Source organism: Vitis riparia, chromosome 13 (assembly GCF_004353265.1).
Source record: "Vitis riparia cultivar Riparia Gloire de Montpellier isolate 1030 chromosome 13, EGFV_Vit.rip_1.0, whole genome shotgun sequence".
NCBI lineage: Eukaryota > Viridiplantae > Streptophyta > Magnoliopsida > Vitales > Vitaceae > Vitis > Vitis riparia.
Genome location: NC_048443.1, coordinates 26794666 through 26812768, shown reverse-complemented (window position 1 = coordinate 26812768; position 18103 = coordinate 26794666). Strand labels below are relative to the sequence as shown.

General features: G+C 36.0%; 3 protein-coding genes across 5 annotated transcripts; all 3 read right to left on the bottom strand.

Annotated features, from left to right (window-relative positions):
• Positions 1–5632: 5632 nt before the first annotated feature.
• Positions 5633–15303, bottom strand: LOC117928884 (F-box protein At2g39490-like). 2 transcript variants are annotated; one of them, XM_034848966.1, is made up of 4 exons: positions 14598–15303; positions 6798–7701; positions 6503–6670; positions 5633–6399 (listed from the first exon to the last, which is right to left on the bottom strand). In XM_034848966.1, the coding sequence occupies exons 1-4, from the start codon at positions 14642–14644 to the stop codon at positions 6013–6015; spliced, it is 1506 nt and encodes a 501-aa protein (XP_034704857.1). In that variant the 5' UTR covers positions 14645–15303; the 3' UTR covers positions 5633–6012. The 2 variants fall into 2 exon arrangements, with proteins under 2 accessions (XP_034704857.1, XP_034704856.1); XM_034848965.1 differs by lacking the exon at positions 14598–15303 and adding an exon at positions 7787–7977.
• Positions 12804–14193, bottom strand: LOC117928886 (F-box protein At2g39490-like). Its single transcript, XM_034848969.1, has 3 exons — positions 13628–14193; positions 13350–13544; positions 12804–13241 (listed from the first exon to the last, which is right to left on the bottom strand). Exons 1-3 carry the CDS (start codon positions 13742–13744, stop codon positions 12933–12935), a joined length of 621 nt encoding a protein of 206 aa, XP_034704860.1. The 5' UTR covers positions 13745–14193; the 3' UTR covers positions 12804–12932.
• Positions 15304–15724: 421 nt separating the features above from the next.
• LOC117927764 (F-box protein At2g39490-like) lies at positions 15725–18054 on the bottom strand. 2 transcript variants are annotated; one of them, XM_034847429.1, is made up of 4 exons: positions 17684–18054; positions 16799–17597; positions 16547–16720; positions 15725–16318 (listed from the first exon to the last, which is right to left on the bottom strand). In XM_034847429.1, the coding sequence occupies exons 1-4, from the start codon at positions 17797–17799 to the stop codon at positions 15998–16000; spliced, it is 1410 nt and encodes a 469-aa protein (XP_034703320.1). In that variant the 5' UTR covers positions 17800–18054; the 3' UTR covers positions 15725–15997. The 2 variants fall into 2 exon arrangements, with proteins under 2 accessions (XP_034703320.1, XP_034703321.1); XM_034847430.1 differs by having other exon boundaries at positions 16799–17591; positions 17684–18053.
• Positions 18055–18103: the final 49 nt, after the last annotated feature.

Below are 18103 nucleotides of genomic sequence, written 5' to 3'. Positions count from 1 at the left end.
CTAAAAAAAAAAGAAAATTAAAACACTAAAAAATTAGAGAGAATATGAAAAACGTGAGAAAAGGTATGAAGATTATGAGAAATCCTCACATTCTTCATACCTTACCTCATATTCTTCGTACCCTGAAATTTAACAATTTTTCGATTTTTTCAATTTTTTTCCACTTAAAAATACAAATAATATTGTTTATTGATACTAATCAAGCTTAGAAATGATGAAAATTATTTTTAAGAAAATTTAAAAATTAAAACACTAAGTAATTGTAGAAGGTACGAATAATGTGATGAATAGTACAAAGAATGTGAGGAATCCTAAATTACATTTTTCGTACCGTTCTCATATTTTTTGTACCCTAAATTATTTATATTTTTAAAATTTCAGATTTACTTTTTAACTTGAAATAACAATAACATGGTTTAATAATATTATTTTGAGTTATTATTAATAGAATTGTTAAAAAAAAAAAAGAATTAAAAAAATTTTAAATAGGAAATAATGTAAATTATCCTAAAAAAATTAGAAAATTAAAACACTAAAAAATTAGAGAGAATATGAAAAATGTGAGAAAATGTATGAAGATTATGAGAAATCCTCACATTCTTCATACCTTACCTCACATTCTCTGTACCCTGAAATTTAACAATTTTTCGATTTTTTCAATTTTTTTCCACTTAAAAATACAAATAATATTGTTTATTGATACTAATCAAGCTTAGAAATGATGAAAATTATTTTTAAGAAAATTTAAAAATTAAAACACTAAGTAATTGTAGAAGGTACGAATAATGTGATGAATGGTACAAAGAATGTGATGAATCCTTACATTCTTAGCACCCTTCATCACATTCTCTTTACCTTAAAAAATTTTACAAATTTTCAAACTTTTCAATTTTTTTTCCACATGGAAATACAATAATATTATTTATTGATACTAATTAAGCTTAGAAATGTCTTACAAAGTTCGTACCATCTCTTAGAAAGTTCGTACACTTTTTTAGAAAGTTTGTATCTTCTCTTAGAAAGTTCATACAATCTCTTAGAAAGTTCGTACCCTCTCTTAGAAAGTTCGTACCATCTCTTAGAAAGTTCGTACCCTGTCTTAGAAAGTTCGTACCCCGTCTTAGAAAGTTAGTACCCTCTCTTAAAAGGTTTGTACCCTCTCTTAAAAAGTTCGTACCATCTCTTAAAAAGTTCGTACCATCTCTTAGAAAGTTCGTACAATCTCTTAGAAAGTTGGTACACTGTCTTAGAAAGTTAGTACCATCTCTTAGAAAGTTCGTACCATCTCTTAGAAAGTTCGTACCCCATCTTAGAAAGTTCGTACCATCTCTTAGAAAGTTTATACAATCTCTTAGAAAGTTTGTACCCTTTTTTACAAAGTTCGTACCCTCTCTTAAAAAGTTCGTACCCACTCTTAGAAAGTCCGTACTATCTCTTACAAAGTTCGTACTCTGTCTTAGAAAGTTCGTACATTCTCTTAGAAAGTTCGTACACTCTTTTAAAAAGTTCGTACCATGTCTTACAAAGTTCGTACCCTCTCTTAGAAAGTTCGTACCATCTCTTACAAAGTTCGTACCCTCTCTTAGAAAGTTCATATCCTCTCTTAGAAAGTTCGTACCTCATCTTAGAAAGTTTGTACCATCTCTTAGAAAGTTCGTACCCTATCTTAGAAAGTTTGTACCATTTCTTAGAAAGTTCGTACCCTCTCTTAGAAAGTCCGTACACTCTCTTAGAAAGTTCGTACCCTCTCTTAGATAGTTTGTACCATGTCTTAGAAAGTTCGTACCCTCTCTTAGAAAGTTCGTACCTTGTCTTAGAAAGTTCGTGCTCACTCTTAGAAAGTTAGTACTATCTCTTACAAAGTTCGTACCCTATCTTAGAAAATTCATACCATCTCTCAGAAAATTCGTACCCTGTCTTAGAATGTTCGTACCATCTCTTAGAAAATTCGTACCCTCTCTTAGAAAGTTCGTACCATCTCTTAGAAAGTTCGTACCCTCTCTTAGAAAGTTCGTACCCTCTCTTACAAAATATTGATGACAATTTTATAACAAATGACTAAATGCTTTCAATTTGATTAATAATAACTCAGAAAAAAATTAAAAAATCTAGATGTTATAAATCATTACATATTTAACATGACATTTCTACCTACAATAGTTATATGTAAATGGGAAAAAAAAAAAATCAAATGTTACCTTTTAACACTTGTAATCACTTGACATCCTTCAAGACATATAAAGCTTCATCTTCAAATTTAATCTATGAACAAAAAAAGAAAAATTATATAAAAATATTAATAACAATTTGATAACAAAATTTTATAATAAACTCATAAAAAATTCTAAAATCGTTATTTAACATCACATTTCTTCCTACAACAATTATATTTGAATAAAAAAATATCAAATATTACCTTTGACACTTGTAATCACTTGAAATCTTTCATCTTCTTCATATAATACAAATTTTAAATTTTCTCTCTCAAAAAGTTTTAAACTTGATATTGAAATTTGATTCATCAAAATACATCTTACATATTTTGTAATTTGGTAGTTGAAATTATTTAATTTTCATATTAAATTACTATCCTTTTTTATATATATGAATAATGAGAGTATAAGAGTAATTGGTAGGATTTTCTTTTTTTAGATAGAGTTAGGTAATGCATTAAATAACAAATTATATTTGTTATTTAATAATAAATTATAAAAAAGTTGTAATATTTAGATATATATGAAATGCATGCGATTATTTCTCATCAACAAGTCATCTTTACCTATTTGATAAGTTTTTATAAATTTTTTAATGATATATACTTTACACATGTCATCTTTTTATTGGGATGTAGGTACCCCAAAATGAAGAGTGTGTACCAAAGAACAACCCCCCAAAAGACATAGCAAAAGCCGTGGAAACTTGGAAACGAAGAAAAAGTTCGACATTGGATTGGTTGTTTCTGTTTTGTTGGTAATAAAAAGGAACATCAATGAGGTTTGATGTTTGACATTTTGGTGGGCAACTTTCCCTTGTTATATTATAATGACAATTATATGCTGCAACAGCATTTTCACCAATCACATCCCTGTTCCATAAGTAGACCATCCTTGATGAAATTCAGAATGATTAGCTTCTATCAGTGGGAAACAAAAAGAAGAGAGGAGATTGGTACTTTTCAGCCTTTGTAATATCAGAATCAAACATGTTTCCTCTGTCATGGTCTGGATTCTACTTCTTGGGTTGTTTTTTCCTCTTCTTTCAGGGCCTTCCCATGTGGAGCTCAACTCTTTCAATGGGGTGATAACTATGAATTAGATGATTCATGAAAAGCACTAATTATCTCTATTGGCCAACATCAAAGGGGGACTTTGTTCCTACAATGCTCAAGCAAACTTAATTAGTGTTTTCTGCTGGTTTTACCTATGTTGAGCATTGAGCAAATTTACATATAAAGTGGTGGAAACCTATGAACTTGTAAGTTCAATAGTCTCCTCTAAACAGGATTGGTAAAGGGTTTGAACAACCTCAAACATGAAGTGCAAGCATCGTAATTACCTCTGTAAAGAGCAAATCGTAAAGCATTTGTCGTCTATGGATGAACTAATTTCAATACATAGAAGTAGGTTATTGTTGTTTTTTTTTCCAAAATTCAATGAGATAATACATGTATATATGTGTAACAAAGCCCGTATTTAACAACACCCTAGCTTTTTTGTAATTTTGACCTAAGATACTTAAAAAAAATTCAGAAACTAAATTGAGTAATAAAATAATACTCAATCTAGAGTATTTTTGTCATATAAACATTCACATCATAAAATCGTAGTTGGTGGTTATGACTCTAAATTTCTTTCTATTTTTTTAGAATGATCAACATAATTGTAACCTTCTATAACTTTAAATTTAAAATTAAAACTGCAGGTGGTGGCTATAATTTTGAAGTCAAGTTCAAAACCGTAGTAACCAACTACAATTTCAAGCATAAATTTAAATTCGTACTTGAACTTTAAGGCTATGGATGAGATTAAACGGCTTTTATGGACGGAAGTTCTGCTAATCTGCTGAGAAACTCACCTTGATAATAAAATCTTTATCAAACTTAAGAAGCAAAACTATGATTTGACATGGTCAATAAATGCCAAAGTCCTTGCAATGACGTCATTGGTGTTGAAAATTGATGCTCAACCAATCTTACTAGTGTGAATGGGTTGAAATCTTTTGGTATGGACTGTATACTTTTTGCTAGTTTTATTTTCATCATTGGTAAGAACCTACGTACTTATCAGTTCAGTAATCTACTGTACATGCACACAAGAAAGTTCCATCTACAAAAGAGGTGACATTGGTGCTGGAAGCAGGTTGTAATACATTTGCTCTTCCGAGTAATTTCAGTATGTAGATTTGCAGCTTAGTTTTCTCCATCTGTAAGTCCAAGTTAAAAGGGGTGTCGAGATTTCCAAGGATACATTTTGACATCCAAAGAAAACCGACATTTGCCTGATCAGATACATTTTGTCTGTTTCATCCCCAAGGGACATTAAAAGATATGGATGGAAGCTTGGAAATGAAGAAAGAAAGTTTGATTTTTTCTATTGTAAGATTCCAATTTTTCTATTGCTGAAGTTTTCTGTTTGTCAGTTTGGAAGGCAGCTTTCCCTTGTTCAAAGCTATTGTTCACTGCTGGATTGGGAATGAAGTTGGGAAAAGAAAAAGACCATTTGAGAACATTTGAAATAAAGATCGTTTGCTAAGGAGTTTGCTTTCATATATCTATATGAGCATGTTTAAAACATAGCTCACTACTACATTCTTCTACTTCCACAAACTTATAACATTGTCGCCTTTTCTGATCCTTAGGGACCTCTGCCAATCTGCATATCCGACTCTCATGTGATTTTGCTACGATTAATGGTTCCACACTCACTAGCTCAAGCATATGCTCTATCAATGGAATCTTGTCCTCTTCATTCATTGCTCCCTCCAATTTAACAACTTTAAGATGATGCAATCTTTTAAATCCAGCTACTTCACTTGGCATTCACTTCTGCTTGGTGTGCCATAGCTTCTAGGATCAATCTGAAAATTTCATTGGCAGGACACATAGCATTATGATCAGGATCAGTGATCAAGGTGGTCAATGAGGAAGTTAGCCAAGGAAAATGTGTTAGAAAGACAGTCACAGTTATGAAGAGTCTCTCCAAGGAAGGACATAATTTCAGGAAGGAAAGCTGAGCATCAATGTCGTATTTGTCCAGGGAGTTATCAATCCACCATAACTCTTTTAATTCATGGAATAGAAAGGTTGAAGGTCTTGTGGACAGCGTCGGTCCAATCGCTGCCTGCAGCAAGTAATTCAGAAACAAGATTTTCATGTGGATTAAAAAAACCGAAACAATCAAAACTAGGGTGCACTTAGGTTTTGTGTAACTACTGAAACATACATCAAAAGGACTCCATCCACTGAGTGTAAGAATTCGAACATGTGTTATGGATGATAATACTGAATCCAGATCTATGTACTGAAAGACACAGTAGCTTGGGTCCCCTCTAAAGTCAAGCATGGCATCTGCTTTTCAGCTTTTGTAGTATCAGAATCATACATATTCCTTCTGTGTTGATTTTTCTTCTTGTGTCCGTTCTTCCTCGTGCTGGTCTTAGCTCTTTTACTAATGAGATGAAACTGCACGTCTTCCATGGTTGTGACTTCCACCATTTAGTACATATGCTGCTCATGTATTGGAGGGTAGTGAAAAAGGGAAAAGAAAAACAAATTCTGAGACTGCAAAGGTAACATGGCTCAAAATTATGGGAGCAAGAAACATCGTTTGACATTTGACAAAAACTAGACCTTCATTTTTTATCAAAATTTAGAGGGGCCCAATGGGAAGAACTTTGTTTCTTTATATCCCATCCCAATCATAAGTTCACGTATTCATTTCTTTATAAATATAACCAAAATGTTGCACTGAAATTGGGTTCTAACACAAGAATAGTTTGGGACAAAAGATACATTTACAAGTCAGCATGAGCATGTTTGGAACATAGCTTGCCACTCTCCTCTTCATTTACTTCCACAAACATGTAGCGTTTCATCCCTTCCAGCAATAAGGGAGACTCTATTTTGCCATCCCTATATAATTCCAACATCTGATCTCCACATGATTGCCACAGCTGAGGCAAAGATACCTCCTCCAATTTCCATATCTGGTTCTCATTTGATTTTGCTATGATCTTCGTCGTCTTAGTGGCCACATCAAGTAAACGATCAGCCAGCAACATCATGTCACATGCTTTCAGTACGCCCCCCAACTGAACAACTTCAAGAAAATGTAATCTTTTGCAATCAAAATCTTGAATTGAGTATCTTGTTCTCGGGCTGCTGTAACTTGTGGGGTCAATCTGCAAATTTTATTGGAAGGATTCAAGATGTTGTAATGGTTAGAGAAATGATCAGTGCTAACGTCAAATGCTGTAATGGCTGTAATGTTTGAAAGAAACTCACGTTAATGTATAGTTTTTGCAACGAAGGACATTTTTTCAGGAAGGAGATGAGAGCATCAACGCTGTGTTTGTCCACTGCATTGTCGATCCACTGTAACTCTTCTAATCTATGGAACTCAAAGGTTGGATCTCTTAGCCAGGTTGGTCTTGGCCGCTGTCTGATCACTGCCTGCAGCAAGTAATACCGGGCAAAACAAAATAAAAATTGAATATGATGAATATAAAAGACTACACCAGTCAGTACCAGAAGCATAGGAATTGGGATCAGAAGATAAGCGGGAGTACAAAAAACATACCTCAAAAGTCCACCTGCATAGAGTAAGAATTCGAACACTTTTAAGGGCTGATATAAGTGAGTCCCAATGCATGTCGGTAAAATAATCGTAGCCTGGGCCTCCTCTAAAATCAAGCATGGCATCTTCCATGTCTGGGAAAAATCGATGGCCAAAAGATCCATAAGTAAAGCTCGGAAGGAGCCCACGAAACCGAAATTTGTTAATTTCAATAGGTGTAAAATGAAGGGACTTCAGTTGGAGACAGTTCCAAATCGTCAAGTGTGAAAAGAAAGAACGGTCATCAACACGTAAAGAATGTAATCCATGGCACTCTTTGATTATCAAGCTTTCAAGAAAATGAAATTTTGAGAGTATGGAAGAAACTGCCTCACTAGTAAGATTAGTCACTGCTATTAAATGGAGAGCCCTGATAGAGTTAGAAGGGGGAGCTGTTGAAAAGTACGGATTATTAAATATGTTCCCCCAGGAACACCTGGGCCAATGTTCAGCCTTCAAAAGCAAATCAAAATCAATGGGAGATTTATACTTCTTAGAGTAGAAATCCAGATGAAGAGTCCCATTAGACAAAATGGTAGCTAGGAGGAAACTAGAATGCCCAAAATTAAAACGAAGCCTCCTAGAATGTTTTATCAGATCAAGGATAGAGCTGAATTCTTGACCCCTAGTTAACAGACCAAGTTCATGAGCATAGTCAACTAAGTAGCCAATTTCCCGGCTAATTTCATCCACAGTTCCATCTTTCTCTGGGGTTTCAAGTCCTGCTTTCCAAAGGCCTCTCCATCTAGTTGAGAGGAAACCGGTTCTCACTGCATCTCTCAAAGGGAGTAAGGAAATGATGCGTTGAAGCAGGTCATCCGGTAACATGCTAATTAAATCATTTGCAGCTCTTTCTTCAATTGCATCCCTGTTCCATAAAAAGATTATCCATCCTCAAGATAAATTCAGAATTCATGGATGGTAAAACAAAAATAGCAGATTAGATTTATTACCTTTTTGTATTTGAAGTTTGGGGATCAAAATTGTTTCGTCTTCTGTCATGCCCTGGATCATGCTTCTCTTGTTGTTTCTTCGTTTTATTTCGAAGCTTCTTCCCCATGTTGGGTTCACCTCTTTCAGGGAGCTATGGATGAAACTACAGAAACTCCTATGGAGAAACTTCAAGTATTTTAATATATGGATAACAGGTTTATGCAGAAGTTTCAATGAGGTTTCCCCTTAATATTAAAATATTAATGGAAATTAGGGAAGCAAGACTTATGATTCGACGTTATTATTGAAGAACAAGCCCTCATGGTTAGGTCATGGGTGTCGAATATTGAGATTCATTGTCCCTGATCCATCCCAAAAGGACATAGCAAAAGCTGTGGAAACTTGGAAACGAAGAAAAAGTTCAACATTGGATTGGCTGTTTCTGTTTTGTTGGTAATAAAAAGGAACATCAATGAGGTTTGATGTTTGACATTTTGGTGGGCTACTTTCCCTTGTCATATTATAATTACAACTATATGCTGCAACAGCATTTTCACCAATCACATCCCTGTTCCATAAGTAGACCATCCTTGATGAAATTCAGAATGATTAGCTTCTATCAGTGGGAAACAAAAAGAAGAGAGGAGATTGGTGCTTTTCAGCCTCTGTAATATCAGAATCAAACATGTTTCCTCTGTCATGGTCTGGATTCTACTTCTTGGGTTGTTTTTTCCTCTTCTTTCAGGGCCTTCCCATGTGGAGCTCAACTCTTTCAATGGGGTGATAACTATGAATTAGATGATTCATGAAAAGCACTAATTATCTCTATTGGCCAACATCAAAGGGGGACTTTGTTCCTTCAATGCTCAAGCAAACTTAATTAGAGTTTTCTGCTGGTTTTACCTGTGTTGAGCATTGAGCAGATTTACATATAAAGTGGTGGAAACCTATGAACTTGTAAGTTCAATAGTCTCCTCTAAACAGGATTGGTAAAGGGTTTGAACAACCTCAAACATGAAGTGCAAGCATCGTAATTACCTCTGTAAAGAGCAAATCGTAAAGCATTTGTTGTCTATGGATGAACTAATTTCAATACATAGAAGTAGGTTATTGTTGTTTTTTTCCAAAATTCAATGAGATAATGCATGTATATATATGCGTAATTAATCATTTTCTGCTACTAATTCATAGTAGGACTTGTCTTTCCAATGTTGTGGTGCTGCCTTCTGCTAGTGGCTCCTTTACATTTCAGATACAATTTCTTTCTGTAAAACTTGGCTGAGTCTTTTGTTGATGTTTTGCCCTCTATGTGGGATCTTTACCAGCTGTTGTGTACCGTTCTTGCTCCATCAATTCTCTTTTGGTGCTATGATAATTATTGGCTCTGTGGAAACTACCTTCTCAAGCAGATGCTGTGCCAAAAATCTCGTCTTCTGGATTTGTGAACCCCTCCATTTTAACCATTCTGAGGAAACGACAGTTTTAGTAAATATTTGAATAAATAAGAATAAAGAAAGTCACAACAAATTGCATCACGCAATTTATTATATAGTATAGAAAAATGAACATGAATGAGGTTTGATGTTTGACATTTTGGAGGGCAGCTTTCTCTTGTTCAAGCCTATTGCTTACTGATATTATAATTAAAACAATATGCTCCAACATCTGACTCATTTCATACTAAACCTTGGTGTGAATCTGGTTTGGTAATGAAGAAGGTAAAAGATAAACTCATTCCAGTTTATGGCTGGTGATGTATGAAAACAAATGGCCTTGGAAATCCATGCTTTCCCATAAAGAAATCCAGATGAAGTTTCTTGCTAGCTGCAATGGTAGCTAGGAAGAGACTTCCATGGAAAAAATGAAATTGAAGCCTGGAAGTATGCATTAACTGATCTTCCTTGTCAAACTTGTGAAGAAATGCAACAGTAGCACTACCATTATCTTCTACGGTTCCAAGGAAAACCTCAGTGTGAAATGAGATTTGCCCAGTGAGATACATCTTCTGTTTCATCCCCAAAAGGATATGGCAACATGAAAACAAATAAAGGTGTTCTGTAACAAGATTCCAAGATTTAGTTCTTGGTAATGAAAGGGAACATTGTAGAGGTGTTGAAAATTGAGGGAAAGTTTGTTTGGTTGGTGATGCTAAACCATTCTCACTAGTGTGAATGGTGGATTGAAATCTTTTGGTATGAACTGTATACTTTTTGCTAGTTTTATTTTCATCATTGGTAAGAACCTATGTACTTATCAGTTCAATAATCTACTGGACATGCACACAAGAAAGTTCCATGTACAAAAGAGGCGACTTTGGTGCTGGAAGCAGGTGCTAATGCATTTGCTCTTCTAAGTAGAGTAATTTCAACATGCAAATTTGCAGCTTGGTTTTCTCTATTTTGTAAGTCCAAGTTTAAAGGGGTGTTGAGATTTCCAAAGATGCATTTTGACATCCAAGGAAAAACGACATTTGCCCGATCAGGTACATTTTGTCTGTTTCATCCCCAAGTGACATATTAAAAGATATGGAAACTTGGGAATAAAGAAAGAAAGTTTGATATTGGTTTGGTTGTTTCTGTTGTAAGATTCCAAGTTTTGTTTTGTTGCTAATAAAAAGGAAAATTGCCGAAGTTTTCGGTTTGTCAGTTTGGAAAGCAGCTTTCCCTTGTTCAAAGCTATTGTTGACTCACTATAATTACATTTATATGCTCTAACAGCATATACTCATTTCACACAGACCATTTGTGGGAATCTGGATTGGGAATGAAGTTGGGAAAAGATAAAGCCCATTTGAGAACATTTGAAACAAAAATTCTTTGCTAAGGAGTTCGATTCCACATATCCATATGAGCCTGTTTAAAACATAGCTCACTACTACATTCTTCTTCTATACTTCCACGAACTTATAACAGTGTCGCCCTTTCTGATCCTTAGGGACCTCTGCCAGTTTGCATATTCAACCCTCATGTGATTTTGCTACGATTAGTGGTTCCACACTCACTAACTCAAGCATATGCTCTATCAATGAAACCTTGTCCTCTTCACTCATTGCTCCCTCCAATTTAACAAATCTAAGACCATGCAATCTTTTAAGTCCAGTTACTTCACTTGGGCATTCACTCCTGCTTGGTGTGCCATAGCTTCTAGGATCAATCTGATCATTTCATTGGCAGGACACACAGCATTAAGATCAGGATCAGCGATTAGGGTGGTTAATGAGGAAGTTCTGCTATAATCACCAGTGACTACTGAAGATGAGTTTTATAGTCTAAAAGATTTTTTTTTTTTTTTTCTTGGAGGACATTATTTCCAAACACAAATCATAAAAAAGGAGAAGGGAAACTGATGAAATTAGCCAAGACAAGTGTGAATTGTGATTTCAGATTTTTTTTTTTTCTATTGAAAGGCACTCACAGTTACGAAGAGTTTCTCCAAGGAAGGACATAATTTCAGGAAGGAAAGCAGAGGATCATGTTGTGTTTATCCATGGAGCTATCAATCCACCATAATTCTCTTAATTCACTGAGTTGAAAAGGCCAATGTGCTCTGGATGGGCGGAGTCTTGTCACTTCTGGCAAGTGATTCAAGAACTTGAATTGTATATGCTGTAAAAAACCAAACCAGTCAAAACCAGTGTGGGTTTGGACTTTTTTGAAACAAGGCAGCAGCATAGAAGTTCAAAATCCATAGAACATACCTCAAAAGTTCATCTACATAGTGTAAGAATTCTAGCATTTGTGATGTCTGGTAGAATTTCTGAAGCTTTCAAGTCCATGTACTTTAACTCATGGGCCTCCTCTAAAATCAAGGGTGGCATCTTTCAGACAGGACGAAGATTCATATTTAAGCCTGGGAGCCCACTGTACTGAAATTTCTGAAGGTCAGGAGCCTTAATATGGAGAGACATCAGTTGGAGACAGTTGAAAACTGTCAAGTGGTGGAAGTTATGACCAGTGTGAATAAGCAAAGTTTGTAATCCAGGGCATTCTTTGATTGCCAAGCTTTCAAGAAAGAGACTTTGAAACCATGGAGGAAACTGCTTCGCTGGTAAGACAGGTCACCGATATTAAATGGAGAGTCTTGAAAAAGATGTAAGGAGGAAATGAATGTTTGGAAAGAGAAGAAAAGCCTGGCCAGTGAGAATGATTATTGGTCTCCAAATGCCAACCGAACTCCCCTGGAAATTCATCCATTCCCTTAGAGAAATCCAGATGAAGTATCTCATTTGCAACAATGGTAGCTAGGAGGATACTGCCCTGGCCAAAATGAAATTGAAGCCTCCTTGAATTCCTCAACATTATGAGGTTAGAGTGAAATAGAACCTCCATATTGATAGATGGGGTTCATCAATATGATCAGGAAAGGCAACTGTTGCACTACCAATATCTTCTACACTTCCATACTGCACTACCAGTCTCAGTGCAGTGTTCCAGAGGCCTCTCCATCTGGTTGAAAGGAAACTCGTCTGTACTGCAGATTCTAAAGGGAGTAATGAAATGATGTAGCAGAGTACTTCGTCAGGTAACCTGCTAATTAAATCATTGGTGTTTTCTTCAATCACATCCCTTTTCCATACACAGATATCCTTAGAGAAATTCAGAATCACCGGAATTTATCACGACAAAATAAAAAGAATACAGTAGATTTATTACTTAGCATTTTCGGTGTCTGAGTCAAATATCTTCTGATGTTGCTTCTTCCCCATGTTGGATTGAGCTATGAAACTTCATGTCTTCCATGGCTGTGATTTCAACTATTTAGCACATATGCTGTTCATGAATCGGAGGCTAATGAAAAAGGGGAAAAAACAAATTTTGAGACGGCAAAGGAGCTTTCACATAGTTAATTTAATATGGCTAAGAAAAGAGAGCAAGAAATATCATTTGACGGTCGATGAAAACCAAGTCTTTATTTTGTCTTTGATACTTGAGAACGGAAAACATCTACCAAAGATTTGTTTATTTACTTGTTTTCTACTAATTATTTCTCCTTGTGATTGGTTGCTGAGAGAACAGGGGAAAGTGAAGGAATATGTGTATCTCAAAAAGATTACATTCAACCAAGATAAAAATCCACATAATGATTCAGCAAAGTAAAGAAACTGGCATTACAAATCCATGTGATCATGTCTAGAACATAGCTCACCACTGTATCCTTCTTTCACTTTCACAAACTTGTAACAATATTTCTTTTCCTGCATTGAGCACTGCATTTTTTTTGGTTGCCCTTAATCGGTAGCCTTGGCATAGGGACTTTCACCAATTTGGATAAATGGCTGTCATGTGATTTTGCTAAGACTAATGGCTCCATAGTCGCTACCTCAAGTAAATGCTCTGCCAATGAAATCATATCCTCCTCCTTCATCACTCCTTCCAATTTAATGAACTTAAGGTGATTTAATCTTGTATGCTGAGGAACTTCACTTAAGCATTCTCTTTCTCTTGCGCTCAGCCTGCAGTAGCTTGTAGGATCAATCTACAAATTGTATAGGCAGGATAGTTATAAAGCATTGTGATGAGAAGCAGAATTTAGGGTGCACAACAAGAAAGTTAGATGTAGAAAGTCTAGTCTAAAAGAACTCACACTTAGGAAAAGTTTTTTCAGGGAAGGACACATTTTGAGGAAGGAGAGCAGAACAATAATGTCATATTTATCCATGGAATTAACAATCCACCATAACTCTTCTAAATTAATGAATTGGAAGGAACAAGATCTAGCAAGCAGAAATAGTCTCTTCTCTGCCCGTTTCAAATAATCAACCAACTTGATTTGCATATGCTGCATAGAAGACCAAACCAGTCAATACCAGAAGCATACAAGCTGAGAAACCATAAGAGATGAGGAAGTACAAAAAAATATACCTCAAAAGTCCATCTACTTAGAGTAAGAATTTGAACACCTCTTATGGCTGATACAAGTGAGTTCAAACCCATGTACTTAAAGCAATCATAGACTCGGCCTCCTTTAAAGACAAGCATGGCATCTTTCAGGCGTAAAGAAATGCATAGCTAGAAGATTCACAACTAATCATCGGAAGGAGCCCACGGAATCGAAATTTAACAATTTTAGAAGCCTTAATATGAAGAGACTTCAGATGGGGACAATAAAAAATCATCAAGTGCGAAAAGCGATCACAAGCATTAATCTGTAAAGAATCTAATCCATGGCACTCTTGGATTATCAAGCTTTCAAGAAACTGGAATTTTGAAACTATAGAGGAAACTGCCCCACTAGTAAGACTAGTCACAGATATTAAATGGAGAGTCCTGATCATGTTAGAAGGAGAGACTGATGTTAATGAAGGATGTGTGAAAACAGAAGTAGACCACCGGTTGTAAGTCTTCAAATGCCAACCAATCTCACTTGGAGATTCATCCCTTTCTGTGTGGAAATCCAGATGAAGTCCCCCATTAGGCACAATGGTGGCTATGAGGAAACTACACTGGCTATAAAGTTAAATCGAAGCCTCCTACAGTTCTTTAGCAGATCCAGTTCAGATTCGAATTCACACCTCCTTGTTAATAGACCAGGTTGATGTGCATCATCAAGGAGGTAACAAATTTCCCCACAAATTTCTTCCACAGATCCATCTTTCTGTGTGGTTTGGAGTGCTTTTTTCCAAAGGCCTCTCCATCTGGTTGAGAGGAAACTGGTTCTCACTGCACATCCGAAAGAGAGTGAGGAAATGATGTGGCCCAGTATATCATCAGGTAAGGCACTAATTAAATCATCCGAAGTTTTTTCTTCCATTGCATCCCTGTTCCAGAAGAGGGATTCAGAATTATCAGAATTCCTCAACGAGAAACAAAAATAGCAGAGTAGATTTATTACCCTTTCGAATTTGCAACTTTGGGGATCGAAATTGTCTCATCCGCCATGCTGCTGTTGTTGTTTCTTCACTTTATTCTGGTTCTTCTTCCCTATGTTGGATTCACCTCTTTCAGGGACTACGGATGAAACTAAACGGCTTCTATGGATGGAACTTCTGCTAATCTGCTGAGAAACTAAACGGCTTCTCCCTGTTTCATCTCCAAAGGACATAGTAAAAGATATGGAAGCTTGGAAACGAAGGAAAAGTTCGCATTGCATTGGCTGTTTCTGTTTTGTTGGAAATAAAAAGGAACATCACTGAGGTTTGATGTTTGACATTTTGGAGGGCTACTTTCCCTTGTTATATTATAATTACAACTACATGCTGCGACAGCATCTCACTCATTTCATTGTGTGAAGTGCCAATCAAATCATTTGTATTTTCACCAATCACATCCCTGTTCCATAAGTAGATCATCCTTGATGAAATTCAGAATGACTAGCTTCTATCAATGAGAAACAAAAAGAAGAGAGGAGGTTGGTACTTTTCAGCCTCAATCAAACATGTTTCTCCTGTCATGGTCTGGATTCTACTTCTTGGGTTGTTTTTTCCTCTTCTTTCCCATGTGGAGCTCAACTCTTTCAGTGGGGTGATGAACTACGAATTAGAGGAATCATGAAAAGCGCAAATTATAAAACTGAATGGAGCTTTCACCTTGTTCGTTCAATTTGAAAGGAAGGTGCAAGAAAATTTGTTTGACATTGTCAATAAAAACCAGATTCTGGTTATGTCTCCAACCACAATGCTCAAGCAAACTTATTTAGTTCTGAACTGCTGGTTTTACCTGTATTGAGCATTGAGCAGATTCACATATAAAGTGGAGGAAACCTATCTTCAAATTGATAAATTGTAGTTTTTTCATTAATTCTAAGAATGGGAAAGAATGATACAAGGAAATAATGATATAAGGAAATAACAACTAATATCCTAGTATCTCAACTTTCCTAATATCTCAATATTCCTAATATCTTAATATTCCTAGTATCTCAATATTCCTAATATCTCAATATTCATAATATCTCAACACTAAATGATATAAGGAAATAATGATATAAGGAAAGCAATCCTAATATCTCAACAACCTATGAACTTATAAGTTTAATTGTCTTCTCTGAATAGGATTGGTAAAGGGTTTGAACAACCTCAAACATGAAGTGCAAGCATGATAATTGCCTCTGCAAAGAGCAAGTCGCAATGCATTTGTGACTATGGATGAACTAATTTCAATACATAGAAGTAGGTTATCATTGTTTTTTCCAAAATTCAATGAGAGAATGCATGTATACATGTATAATTAATCATTTTCTGCTACCGCTCCATAGTGGGACTTGCTTTTCCAATGTTGTGGCTCCTTTACATTTCAGATACAATCTCCTTCTGTTAAACTTGGTTGAGTCCTTTGTTGATGCTTTGCCTTACTATGTGGGATCTTTACCAGCTTCTGTGTACAGTTCTTGCTACATCCATTCTCTTTTGGTGCTGTGATAATTATTGGCTCTGTGGAAACTACCTTCTCAAGCAGATACTCTGCCAACAATCTTTCATCTTCTGGATTTGTGAACCCCTCCATTTTAACCATTCTGAGATTAACCAATCTAGTATTGCTGGCTACTCGACTTGAATACTCCATCCAGAATCTGCAGTGCCCCCTGCTTGGATTGCAGTAGCTAGTTGGATCAATCTGCAAATGAACAAGAAAAAAAAGGTTGCTTATTAGTAGGGAAAATACTATGATTTGGGAGTGAGTTCATGGTGAAGTGATCTAATGGCCCCTGTTTTCCCATGTTTTGAAGGAAAATTTCATACAGTTCATCGAGAAGTCAATATTACAAGAAATTATATCCAAACATACACTCATTGATCACATAAAAGGATAAGCAAGAATGAGGAATCTGCATAAGAAACCTACAGTTATGAACAGCTTCTCCAAGTATGGACAAAGTTTCATGAAGGAAGCCAAGGCCTCAATCTTGTGCTTTTCCATAGAGTTATCAATCCACCATAACTCCTTCAAATTATTCAACAGAAAATCTCCACGCCCCAAAATGACTCCTGCAGAAGGTAACCACCTTGGAATAGGTACCTGCAAGACAATGAGCAAAACCCATCAACACCCATCAAAACCTGTATTGGGAAATGGAGAAATAGCCTAAAATCATACCTTAAAAAGCCACCCACAAAGAGTAAGAATCTTAACATTAGCAACCGCCAATAGAAGAGACAGAAGATTCTCACAGCTGAAGGGATGGTGTGCAGGGCCTTCTCTGAAATCAAGCATGGCATCTTCCAAGTAAGGAGCATACTTAATCCAAAACCAGGGAAGCCATCCCCGGAACTGAATTGTTTGGAGCTTATACGAAAAAACATAGACATCATTCAGCTGGGGACAGTCCAAAACAGTCAAGCTCTGAAGCTTTGACCCGGCATCAATACGCAGAGATTGTAACCCTTTGCATTCCACAATTTCCAAGCTTTCAAGATGGCTGAATCTTGAAATGAGACTGGAAACTGTTTCCTTGGTGAGGCTGCCCACAGATGTTAAACAGAGGACTTTTATGGACGAAAGAGAAAAGTTGGATTTTTCAATACAGTGAAGCTTCAAATGCCAATCAAAATTCTTGGGAGTTTCCTGATTTTCATGGAAATCTAGATGGAGCTCCTTGTTATCTTGAATTCTAGCTAGGAGGATACCACTTTGCCCAAATTGAAATTGAAGCCAACGACACTGCCCAAGCAGATCAAGCTCCTCAAAAGCATCAAGAAATGCAGTGATGACTTGTACAATTTCCTCTATTCTTCCATGGAGTACCAAAGCTTTGCTCCACAAGTTTCTCCATCTGGTTGAAAGCAAACTGGTCTGAGCAGCAGATCTAGTAGGAAGCAATGAAATTATACGTAGAAGTATCTCATCCGGTAATCTGCTGATCACGTCCTCCTCTTCCACAACTGAATTTCTGTTTCTAAAAACATTGAAATATTTACAACAATCCAATACCCAGTACTGAAAAAATATTCCAAGAAACAGAACAACTCAATGGTTTCTCACCTTGTTAGATTTGGGTTTTCTGAATTGAAACAACTTTTGTTTTCATTTTGATTCTGCTTCTTCTTTCTGCTCTTGTTCTTGTTCTTCTTCTTCTTCTTCCTAAGTTTCTTCCCCATGGATTCAAGTCAAAGAAAATGTTGGGACACATTCCATGGCCATAGACAAATATATGACACAGCACACAAGGTGTTGAAATAAAGTAGAGAATGGAAGCTATATTGAAATTTCATGTAGTTGACTTAGGAACAACAAGCTTATACAACAAGAAAGGAATCATGAAGTACCAATCATGGTCAAGTCTTGGGTGATGAAAATCATGGATGGCGTTGATGGCAAAGCCAGAGTTGAAGATGAATATGGCCGCTTCTGGCCAATAAAAAAATATGAAGGCATTATAGGCATCTTCACAAACTATAACCC

What these genes read in the sequence shown, in the direction of transcription:
- LOC117927764 (XM_034847429.1), bottom strand. Translation starts at nt 17,799, where the DNA reads ATGGGGAAGAAACTTAGGAAGAAGAAGAAGAAGAACAAGAACAAGAGC. An exon ending in GAAAACCCAAATCTAACAAG is followed by an intron (nt 17,598 to 17,683) that starts GTGAGAAACCAT and finishes CAATGTTTTTAG; the next exon opens with AAACAGAAATTCAGTTGTGG. An exon ending in TGGAGAAGCTGTTCATAACT is followed by an intron (nt 16,319 to 16,546) that starts GTAGGTTTCTTA and finishes GTTCATTTGCAG; the next exon opens with ATTGATCCAACTAGCTACTG.
- LOC117928884 (XM_034848965.1), bottom strand. Translation starts at nt 7,893, where the DNA reads ATGGGGAAGAAGCTTCGAAATAAAACGAAGAAACAACAAGAGAAGCAT. An exon ending in CAAACTTCAAATACAAAAAG is followed by an intron (nt 7,702 to 7,786) that starts GTAATAAATCTA and finishes TTTATGGAACAG; the next exon opens with GGATGCAATTGAAGAAAGAG. An exon ending in TGCAAAAACTATACATTAAC is followed by an intron (nt 6,400 to 6,502) that starts GTGAGTTTCTTT and finishes TAAAATTTGCAG; the next exon opens with ATTGACCCCACAAGTTACAG.
- LOC117928886 (XM_034848969.1), bottom strand. Translation starts at nt 13,744, where the DNA reads ATGCTTGTCTTTAAAGGAGGCCGAGTCTATGATTGCTTTAAGTACATG. An exon ending in TAAGTAGATGGACTTTTGAG is followed by an intron (nt 13,545 to 13,627) that starts GTATATTTTTTT and finishes TCTTCTATGCAG; the next exon opens with CATATGCAAATCAAGTTGGT. An exon ending in TGAAAAAACTTTTCCTAAGT is followed by an intron (nt 13,242 to 13,349) that starts GTGAGTTCTTTT and finishes TACAATTTGTAG; the next exon opens with ATTGATCCTACAAGCTACTG.